This window comes from Aquila chrysaetos, chromosome 10 (genome assembly GCF_900496995.4).
Source record: "Aquila chrysaetos chrysaetos chromosome 10, bAquChr1.4, whole genome shotgun sequence".
Lineage (NCBI taxonomy): Eukaryota > Metazoa > Chordata > Aves > Accipitriformes > Accipitridae > Aquila > Aquila chrysaetos.
In genome coordinates this window covers 293,508-305,026 of record NC_044013.1, presented here as the reverse complement: position 1 = coordinate 305,026, position 11,519 = coordinate 293,508, and the positions used below count along the sequence as shown (strand labels likewise).

Genomic DNA, 11,519 nt, shown 5'->3' with positions numbered 1-11,519 from the left:
AACAAGAAGGAAAGCAATACTATGTCTTCTACTCTTCCCAGGTATCAACATTAGAAAAGAGAAAATGCAGTTTTCTGTCACACTACACCTACACTTCATGGTCTCTCAGCTAACAGATGGAGATTTTTGCCTATTTCTTCCCACCTAAAGAATAAAGGCTCTCATTGCTCCGCATACTAGCACCCACTCTTGGGCTTCTCCCTGTGCAGCTAAACAAAAAGGGACATGGAAGAGAAGTACTTCTCTTTCTGCTTTGCTAGCTGTTCTCGCTGTCACCTACATCCTCGATGGCAGGACCACATCTTACGTGATTGTTTTTAGACTGGCCAACTTTAACACTTCCTAAAACAACAATTTGCCTCTCACCCCTGCTCGTTCTGCCACCACGGTTAAAAGTTAGTATCAAGGATGACATTCCAGGCAAAAAGAAAACACATGATGAAAACAGGGAATACTGATCATGAATGTTCCTTCTACTTGCTAGGGGAAATAGAGGATCCTACAATTCAAAAATATGCAGAACAAGTCACGTAGGCCTTATCTTCTGCAGAGAGGGGAAAAGGTGAAATACACAGTGCAGAGCAACAAGTACAACCAACAACATATGTTGAAGTTGTGTTAAGAAATATAGGAGCTGCCTTTTGGGAAATATATTAACCTGATTTGTGTCAATATAAAACAATGATAGGGCCGCATGGTGAAATGTGACCCTCTCTGCATATGTAATCTTTAACCGTTTTGCTTGATCTTGTATAACCATAGGCCTAAGGGAAGTAGGAGGGTATGTATATAGTTCTTGCTTCCTGCAAAAGCCATATAACAGTAGGGAATTACGAAAGTTGGAAACGAAATAAAATCAGACATCAAGTAGAAACCGAAAAATACTTTACACGGTCTCTCGGAAGTAGTGAAATCCTATAGTTGCAAAAGAATTTGCAAAGGTTTAAAGAAAAAGGGGGGGGATTGATATAGAGAACAAACTGCTTATTGCTTAATGATTGTCCCTCTGTAACTTTACATACCAAGGACTGGTGTTTGTCAAGGATTAAGCCTGTCAGAGACTGGTACTTGGGAATGATGAGCAAGAAGGAACCAAGAGCGATCACAAGACTTAATTAAGTGTTCGATGAATTTACGATCTTGTTAAGAAGGCACAAGTAGAGGCCTTGCTTGAATAGATAAGGCCGGAAAAGATAAGAACTCCTGCCTTTGTTCCCATCCTTGTAGATAATTTAGCTTAAACTACCCATATGGTTCTACACCACTAATGAGAACTTAGATAATAAGAACACTAACAAGCACTAATGTATCAAAACATGTAAAGGACCATACTGCGCAGAATCACCTGAGGAGGGTCAAATAGCGGACAAGTGAGGAAGACTGGAAGACCACCAGAGGACTCCTGAAGACCACCAGAGACCTTCAATGCGCCTGCGTAAAGGACATTTGCATATGCTAATATTTTCCCGGAAAACTAATGAATATGTATAACATTTCTGAGGAATCTAGTGAATATGTATGTAGAACCTGTACTTAACCTGCACAATTAGACCTGACGGGGTGTGCCTTGGTAGAGCAGAGGCTCCCGGTGCACCCAGCGCTGTTTGCTTGCCTCTATTCATGTAATAAATTGTAAACTTTAATTAGAATCCTGTTTTGGATATGATCATTTTTCACACCTTTTTATTTATTTTTATATATACACACACACTTATTAGGTGACAACTGGTATGTTTTACGCTAACAGCAGTAGCAGGATGTTGGAATAATTAGGCTCTGTTTCAAATTGCCCTGCTGAGCTTGAGCAAATCGTACACCCTCTGTATTGGACACAGGAAATTCAAACTGGAAGACTCTCCCAACATATCAAATCTGATTGTAATTAAAATACTAGCTTTGTTTCCTGGCAAAAACTAAATCAGAAAACCCTTTCCGTGTACATGCAGTTTTTATTAACAGAAAACTGCATCTTACTGTATCTTTCTGCAAGTTAAATTACTTATGCTAGAAAAAGTACTTTTCAGGCTGGTATGATTCTCAGCACTGTTCTGCGCTACCCTACTGCTAAGGTTTGCAGAGCTATTCCAGAATATTTTTTCTCTGTAGCTACTCCTGTGTATTTTAGTCTTACTAGCTGGGTAATTATTCTGGTATTGTCAGCAGTGGTCACGCAGGAAGCCAGACTGACCTAACTATTCCAGAACAACTCTTGCCAATAAGATCATACTGTATTAAGCAATTTCTTTTTTTTTCTTTTTGCAATTCTGGACTTTCATTCTGAAGCACCAGATCAGATCAGGTCCTAGTTTATTTTACATTACTATTTTAGGACTTACTTATCCCACAGAATTTGGCCAAAAATCATCTTCCAAATCTGCCTCGAGTAACTGGAAATCTTAAAGACTAGCTGGTTTTCTGTCCTTTAAACGTTACCACCATTTCCACAAATGTGAATTTGCTTCTTAATTCACTTATGTGCAAAGTCAGCTATATTAGGAAACCTCATTTTTGTCAGCAGTTTAAGCTACCTGAGACAAACTGATTATGGCGTGCCTATGCATTTTGTTCCGCTATCTTCTTGGGAGGCGGCATGCTAACCTCAGTAACAAGCAGCTGTAGTGTGGTGACTTCTGACACAGCTTCAGCTGTTTGCAAACTAGACACCACAGCTTTTCCCAAATCGCTGTTGCAGACTGTTTATGTGTAATCTGACTTTGGACTGATGTGGATGAGCAGTGTTGGTGTGTCCCATTCCACTGGCTTTGCTGTAAGGGGAATAACCTCTGAGACACAAACATTGGTGCAATTTTTTGTTAGCACAGCTGTTTCTGAAATGAATGTCTGAGCAGTCATCTACTATAGATGTTCACATAGCTTTCTTGCCAGTAAAATTACATCAACTTATAAACCAACATGAACTAAGCTGACAGTTCTTTTTTTTTTTTTTTTTTTTTTTTTTTTTTTTTTTTTTTTCCCCGCTAGCAGACTGTGTCCACATTAGAGGTTTTGCTGGGTTGGAGATGTTGGCTGGGCAGATACGCTGACATAGCCATTTTCATGAAACTTTGTAATATAGACCAGGTCTTTGTATTAAATAAACCACATCACAGTTGGCTACATAGGATATTCTTTCGTGCATTCTGAGGTGCCACCAAAGTCTAAAAGCTGTTAGCTACCTGAGAAACAAATAGCTGTGAAATGCACAGAGATAAAAACCAGAATCCTAAGTATTGACCCCTTTCTTAAAAACCACATTTACTGAAGTATACCTTTCCAGAAGAAGTCTCTTGAAAACTAGATTAATATAGAACTATTAGCAAGAGCATAATATACAAAAAAAGTCTATCAAACAATACCCAATTGCCACAAGTGCAAATAAGCATTAATTTCCATGACAAACTATAAATTTTTTTAAAGTGTAAATGTGGGTGTATGATGCACATGTATACCTTTGTATAGTGAAACCTCATGTAATATCTTTACTGTTCCATTGTATCCTTTGTTCTCCATTATTTATTTTTGAGGAATAGAAGCTTTCTATGTATGACTCTTCTTCACTGAAGTATATGAAAGCAACTAGATGTAGTTAATGACAGCTTAAAGTCTCTTTGCACAGTGCATACCCAAACAGAAGGCAGGAACTGTGCTTGCTCTTTCTGGTCTGCACTGTGTAATTGTTATTTGGTTACCCAGAAAGCATGAGATTTTTCCAGAGAATCCTGAATGTTTTATTTTATAGTAGACATCACACATGCATCTTCACTTATGTAGACTTTCTCAGAAATATTTTAATGCATGTAGGGCTTTGATACAAAGCAGTGATGGATCTAGATTAAAAACTACAATATGTGGTATTGTTTCTTTAAACCATTAGATGCTCATTATCTAAGCGTACATTTGAAAGTGGACATATTTCTTCTGATCTGTTTGCTTGGCTTTCCACTGACGTATAGACTGAATTTGCTGCTAGAAAATGGATGACAAATAGGGTATACTGAAAGTACTGTGCTTCTATGCATCCTTCAGTTGAACAAAAAAAGTCTGTACTATTCAAAAACATTTGAACAGCACATGAAATTGAGGTAAAATAATGTTATTGTCTTATTTTTTATAATGTACAATCTTGTAATTAGAAGAAAGAAGTAATGATAAGGAGGCTTTCTATGTCACATTTGTGGTTTGGTTCCTTTATCACTTAATCCAATCTCATTGTGATGGAAGTGTCATTGTCTTCCATGGACTTGAACATATTGAATCATTTTCTATAAAAGCTGGTGGTCATATCCTATTTTTGTGTCCAAAGAAGGAAGTTACTGTTTTCTAAACAAAGAACAATAACAACAATGAGAATTTATTCTTACAGTTTTAATCACTTTCAGATTAGTGTAGAAAGATGTTTTAGCCTACACCAAGTGGTACAATAGCAGCTAATTATATTATTCAGTAAAAAGCGCAGCCGAAATACTATCATCTTGCTGAAGAAGACAGTTCTAGCTGTAATAAATACTGCTTAAGTTTAGAACAGATGTGCATATGCTTCCTCATGAGATGCCACACTGTCTTACGGAAGTGGTGTAATTATTGTAGATGAGATGTCACCATGAATGAGATTACCAGAGCCTTGCCTTGAATAGGCATGTCATCTGGAAAGGAATGTAACAGGTAGATGGGTGTGTCTTTACTCAAGGATACAGAGGCCTGGAGGAAGTAAAAAAGCCCTTGTAAAGGCTGTATGAAAAATCACTCATGTTGAGATCATTATCTGTACAATAATCACATGTGCACACACACAATCATCTAATATCCAAAGGTTTTAAACAAGGAAATTGCGGGGGCGGGGGGGGAAGTTATGTCATATCTGCATAACCCTGGAGCAGGTGCTGTAATTAGCACAGCTGTCTGAGCTAGTAAAAATGCTAGCAAGTGACCCAGTAAGGAAGCAGTAGAAGAATGGTACAAAAGATACCATGGAAAATTCTTAGGGAAGGGAAGCATAAACAAGTCTCAGGAGTACCGCATTTCCTGACCAGAAATATAGCAGAGGTGGGGGAGAAAACAAAAAAAACAACAAAGCCCAAGGAGGAGATCTGCCTAGTCAATGGAAACATGAACAGGAAATGTAAGGAAAAATAAATGATACCGAATATTTGTTAAAGCAAGGAAATCAGGAAATGCACAAACAAGATCTGTTCCATAGAGCTAGCTGATCCTAATCTGGAGTTCATGTACAGGCTTAAGCTGTGAATCTCAGAATCTACATTACCAATATTAAATGTAATACTGATCAAGGGACAAAGATTGTCCAAGAGTCAGGTCCAAGTTCTAAGCTGGAGAAGCCAAGTGAAGTTCAGAATAGTTCATGCTTCTTAAGAAGTAAGTAAGTTCAGAAAAAAATTACTTACCTAAGACTTCTCTAATGTAGATTCTGATTACTGAGGAGGATGTGTTCTTACCAATCAGCATAGCCTGAAGTCTGTCCAAAAGGCAGAAATAAAATGAAGAAATGCATTACTAAAATAAAGTGTGTGTCTGTATAGCCAATGTGTGATATCTCTATGTGTGTAGTCATAAAAGCACTGTATGCTTCCTATTGTAAAAAACAACATTGAAGTTGGAAAGTGAACAATATTATTCTTTATAGATGCAGCTACAGAATTTAAGCAAATTCTGGTCGCATCACCATTCAAAAGTTGTTCCAAGTGCACCAGAAAATGAGACAAAATGAAGAAAAAATTGTATATATCACATTTACTTTATAGAAAGTCTCAGGAATGCATTTTGATGACAGCTCTGGCTTCTAGTACAGACTAAGTGGAGGACAAGTGACTGTGAACAGGTGGTCAGGATAGATGCCCAAAGTATCACAGCTATATTTGAAATACCACCTATGGATAGTGAGTCGGAAAGATTCGTAAAACAACTCTGCACTGAACTCGCACCTGTCAGCAAAGGGCTAAACCTTACCTAAAAAGGCAACAAAGGAATGCTTCCTTCCTTTTTTCCCCCATTGCCATAGCATCACTAAATTACGCTATGAAGCTTGTACATGAACTGATTTACGTATCATTTTGCTTCCAGAAATTAGCGTCACCCATGAACTTCCTCAATAATGGTTTTAAAGCAAAGCTAATTAGGTTGACAGAAATTCGGTTGCATCAGGAGAGAAAGTGCTCCACGTTCCCTTGAAGGCTAAAGCCACGCTTGTAACTGCATTGCGTGACAGGAAGGCGCAGCTGCTCCGCCTGCTGCGGGCCCCGGGGCGACAGCCGGCCCGCGCCGGGCCGGGCCAGCCGCTCCCGCCAACGAGCCGGCCCGGCCCCCCCGCGGCCCTCCGCAGCGCGCCGGGGCCCGGGCGGCAGCGAGCGCGGCCGCGGCCGCCGCGCTCACCCGGAACGCCCCTCCCGGCCTCCATGGCGCCGCCTTCCCCCGGCCTCCGCTAACTCCGTGCGGGACGGGGGCAGTGGCGGCCCGAGGACAGACCGTCTTGCCGGGGTTCTGAAGGACACCCGGGCAGTCCCCGGCCCCAGCCCCGGCGGGCTCCAAGGGACACCCCGGCGGTCCCTTGCCCCGATCCCGGCGGGCTCTGAGGGACACCCCGTCCGGCCCCGGCCCCGATCCCGATCCCGGCGGGCTCTGAGGGACACTCGGGCGGGCCGGGCCTGACCCGTGGCCCCGCTGCCCCAAGGGTCACTCTGCTAGGCGGGGAAGCCGCCCCCGCCCCACAGCGGCTCCGACTACCCAAACTTTCCGCGGCAGTTGCATAACTGCGGGCGGGGCGGGGCGGGGCGGGGGTGGGCCGGGCCGCCGCGGGGCGGGCGGGCGGGGCCGGCGCTGCCCTCGTCCCGCCGCTGCCCGGCGCGGCCCGGCCCGGGGGCTGACCCGCCCGCCCCTCCGCCGGCCGCCCGGGACGCCGACACTCCCGACGGGGGCGCAGAGGCACTTCCCCGCGCCGTCCGCCCGCTCCAGCAGAGCGGCGCTGGTCCCGGAGAGCCGCCCGCCCGGCTCCGAAAGGCGCGTTCTCGGCGGCGGCCTGCAGCGGGGCCGGCCCCGACCATTGCCTGCCCGCGCCCGCCGTCGGGGCCGACGGGTGTGAAAATGAACCCCGCTCCCGCGCCTCCGCCGCCGGGGCAGCAGGTGATCCACGTCACGCAGGACCTGGACACGGAGCTGGAGGCGCTTTTCAACGCGGTGATGAACCCGAAGCCCAGCTCCTGGAGGAAGAAGATCCTGCCCGAGTCCTTCTTCAAGGAGCCCGACTCGGGCTCGCACTCGCGGCAGTCGAGCACGGACTCGGGCGGCCCCCCGCCGCGGCCCGCCGCCGCCGCGCAGCACGTCCGCTCCCACTCCTCGCCCGCCTCGCTGGTGGGCTCGGGCGCGGCGCCGCAGCACGCGCACCTCCGCCAGCGCTCCTACGACGTGACGGACGAGCTGCCGCTGCCGCCCGGCTGGGAGATGGCGCTCACGCACACGGGACAGCGGTATTTCCTCAAGTGAGTGGGGCGGCGGGCGGCTGCGGGGGCGCTGGCGGGGAGCTCCTGCGCCCGGCGGTGGCTGCAGCCCCGGGGCGGGCGCGGAGTCCCGGGCCGGAGGGCGGTTGCCGCGGCCCGGTCCGCACCGGGGGAGGGTTGTCGGCCAAGTTTCACGGCGGCCAGCCGGGGCTGGCGCAGAGGAGCGCGACGGGGGGTTGTTGGTCGCCGGGCCGGCCGACGCGAGCTGCGCCGTAAGGCGGCGGCGGGAGGGCGGGGGGGGGGGCGGCATCCCCGTGAGGTGAGGGCGGCGGGGAGGGGGGGGCCTCGCCGTGAGGTGAGGGCGGCGGGGAGGGGGGGGGCCTCGCCGTGAGGTGAGGGCGGCGGGGGGCGCCGAGACCTTCCAAGGCTGAGGTGGATGCGAGGAAACCCCTTCCCGCTTCACCGGAGGGAAGAGGAAGACGGTCGAGGTGAAGCGAGCCGTCGGGCGCGGGCTGGAGGGCTGCTTCCAGAGCAGGGGGGAAGCCCTGCCTGTAAACCTGTCGGTTCCGTGTTTCTTTCCTGCTTCGTCTCACGTCCGAGATTCAGAAACTTTTTTTTTTTAAAGAAGTTTAATAGCAGTTGTTCCAGGGAGTTTTCCAGAATGTGGGAACAGGACACTGTGTGTCTGTGACCTGTTGGAGGTAAACCAGGCTGTGGATGGGGGAACTACATAACCTGGGCTCTCAGGTCTCCAGTCCAGGCTTTTAACTGCGAAACCACCGTGTTCGTTTCATGGGTGGCTTTTCACAAACGGAATGCACTGCTGCGGTACAAGTGGTGTGTATTATATTTATAGTATCCATATCTTTAGGGACACGGGAGGAGGCTTCCTTATTTTAGTCATAGATTTTGAGAAGTGTGGTAACATAACTGCCTGTCCCTTCTGGCCAGTAATTTTTGGCCAGAGTATTTTATTTATGACATTTGGAATTTGATTCAAAGCAGTTTAATAGGCCTGAAAATACGTAATAATTGTTATATGTGGTAAGACAACAGTGCCTTATTTTGGTAGATTCTGTTATCTCTGGTCCAGATTCATTGCAGATTAAGCGGCACTGTATTAACCCAATAAATATGGAGTGACAAAATGTTTACTGACACTTACTGATGAAGCATCTACCTAAGGATACTGAGGGAGTTAAACTGCCAGGGTTACAGGACATCATTTACTCGTTTTCTATGGCCTTCTCAGTTAGAAGAGTAGTTCATACTCAACCGTGTGTGTGTATTCAGCCATAATAAATGGCATATAGACAATGCATGATGGGACTGGCAAAGATAGAGGATATTTACTGTTTAGAAAACTGATTAAATGGATAATTTACATGATTCTGTAACAATTTCTTTGCCTTGTGGCTTTGGAATATCCAAAGGGTTACTCAAGAGCTCAGTCTTCGAATTACTCTGCACAGAGTTTACATTTTTGCCTCTTGTCATACTCTGAGTTACTAGCAAAGCACGAAAATATGTTTCATTTCTATCTGCCATTCTGTATGTTACTGTATATGGTTTATAATACTGGGTGGACATGTACCGGGGTCCAAATTAGGAGTTTTTCATTAATCTGGTTTATCACCTGAATGAGAAGATCTTGTTGCTCTGTGCTTTGCATGTATTTTTCTCGATAGAGCAGAACAGAGAAACAGCAGCTGACTGATAAGAGCACTGTAACAGATCATTTGTGAATAAATATTTTATGTAAATTCTTGCTAGGGCTTGGCTAGCAGGTGTTTTTGGATACCTCTGGCTAAAAATTACATAACACAATCTTTGTCTGCCATTCGGTTTTTGACTAATATCAAAATGAGCTCATGTGGTTTCACCTTCCTGTCACACATTTCTGACGTAGAGACAGAGTTTTCCAAGCTGGTGGATTCTTGTTGCTTAGGCCAAAAATGCAAGTCCCTTATTTAAAAAACAAAACAAAACAAAAAGCTATGGATAAAACCCCAAAGTATCTTTCACTTTTTTCCAAATCCTGTCAACAGTAATACTCTCATTAACGACATCCTTTTTCATATATAAAACAAAAATTTCATTGTGTGTGTAATTTATTACCTAGTTTTGTTTCCCCAGTTTTATTTATCCAACAGGACTTTTCTCATTTCTATAAAAATTAATTAGAATAATGTATTTATACCTATGATGTATTTCTTTATACCTCAATGCTGTTGGGATTAATACTTAGGTATGAAATAATCACATATGAATTATAATACTTGGCAAGTGGTGTAATGTTTTTCAGGTGAAAATAGAATTTTCTGCAGAGATCTAAGATTGTTTATGGAAAGCAACATTTAGAACTATGTGCAATAATATGTAGGGTTCAATTGGATTATGTACTTGAAAATCCTATTTGGTCAAACCAGGCATACAAGGTTACATTTTCCTATATTCAAGGCCTGTCTGTCAAAAAAATTTGCCATTTCTTTCCAGCTTAATGATAAAGATTTGTTTACGGTCATTAGCAAAAGAAAATTGAGAAGGAAATTAAGAGCAAATAGCCAAATTAGGTCCTGTTAAATTATTATCTGTTGAAGTTTAGAATGCAATTTGTTGTATTTAAACATATTTTCAAGAATTATTAAACAAAAGTAGTGATGGGGCTTTCAGTGAACAGTGAGCTAACCTTCTTGACCGGGAACCAGCTATGACTTGAAGCAATCACACTCCTGCATGTCAGTTCCTGCAGAAATTTTCTGGCTGTGACTGGAAGAAACATAAGTAGCCTGGGGACCACTCCACCCTGTAATTAAATACCAAACCGCAGAAGTGGGGGATGGAAAACAGGCTAATGAACACACACTTCTAGCAATGTTATCTAAAGCATTTCTCTCTGTGTGCATGTGTAGAAAAAAATTTAAGTGTGAATTATTTCTGATAAAAAGGGTTTCTGGAAAGACAGGCAAACTGCCCCGCGTAGCTCTTATGTTGTTAAATGGGAATATCAGTTGCATATCGATCCACATGCTGAGCTATGTACACATACTCTGTAAAAAGAATTTTTCAAGTATTACTTTCCATCAGTTTGTTTTTAGGTCGTACAGCCTCGTATTTCAAATGAAGACTAAGATTTTAATGTTTTCTCAGTGTGTGTACAGTGCTTCTTAGTCAGACTCCAATTTCATTTCAGAAGGTAAACAGAATATGGAGAACACAGCGTTTGCACTGAACAGATTTGTGAAACTGTTATCTTTATCACAGTGTTTTCTAAAATGTTACAGTGAACGTTTGCCATATCAGGACGTATTTGCCAGTAAATCCTGCTCAAGGGGAAAGAAGGCTAATTACTTTCAATAATTTATTTACTTGACATGTTCACATTTTTTCCTACTCGTTTCTGTTGGTGGAGAAGCTTGATTTAACACATGATCAGTTTTACATTACTGAGCATGTTCAGCAGGACAACATGAGAAGAAAAGTAATGTAAATACTATGATAACTTTTTTCTGAAAATGACAAAACAGGTAGTATTAAGACAGTTGAAGTGCTCAAATGATTTCCAAATATAGCCTTTCCCTGAAAACCATTTGTGTTAATTCTGTAGGGTTTTTTATTATTTTATATTGATTTTGTGCTTGGTGCTGTACAGTATTCATAACAGAGGTACTTTTCTGCCTCAGGACTGTAGTTACACAACTAGAAATGGAGGAGGAGATGGACAATGCATGAGACAGTTACTCTGTTAAGTTCTGATAAAAATGGGGAAAACGCCAACACCTTTGAACGACACTTGCAGTATTGTTCCACAGTTATGACCATGATTACTCATGGACATGAGTAAGGTGGGGCTTACATCGATGTAGCTTTGGTCCTTGTAGAAAAATGGTGGAAAGCAAGAGGCCACGCATCCTGGCTGGTTTTGGTGTCATGCATTAGGAAGAGACATTTACAAAAGGATGCGGCTTTTGGAGCATTTAATCCCCACTTTAGGGGATTTTTTTTGTTCCCCGTCTCCAGTGGTTATGTGGGACTTTGTGTGCCTGAACTCCTCTCCTTGCCAGCGTTCCT

The 11,519-nt window shown here is 43.9% G+C and overlaps 1 protein-coding gene and 1 long non-coding RNA gene across 3 annotated transcripts in view; one reads left to right on the top strand and one right to left on the bottom strand.

Moving 5' to 3' along the window:
* Positions 1-4,334: 4,334 nt before the first annotated feature.
* On the bottom strand, positions 4,335-6,762 carry LOC115347804. 2 transcript variants are annotated; one of them, XR_003925616.2, is made up of 4 exons: positions 6,739-6,762; positions 5,753-5,885; positions 5,403-5,473; positions 4,335-4,698 (listed from the first exon to the last, which is right to left on the bottom strand). It is a non-coding gene; the product is annotated as an uncharacterized LOC115347804 (long non-coding RNA). The 2 variants fall into 2 exon arrangements; XR_003925615.2 differs by lacking the exon at positions 6,739-6,762 and having other exon boundaries at positions 5,753-6,728.
* A 90-nt stretch (positions 6,763-6,852) lies between these two features.
* The window catches only part of WWTR1 (WW domain containing transcription regulator 1), an 83,463-nt gene continuing 78,796 nt past the window's right edge, over positions 6,853-11,519 (top strand). Inside the window, exon 1 of the mRNA XM_030028586.1 lies at positions 6,853-7,490. Coding sequence (XP_029884446.1) covers positions 7,096-7,490 — 395 coding nt within the window. The 5' untranslated portion in view covers positions 6,853-7,095. The remainder of the gene's footprint in view (positions 7,491-11,519) is intronic.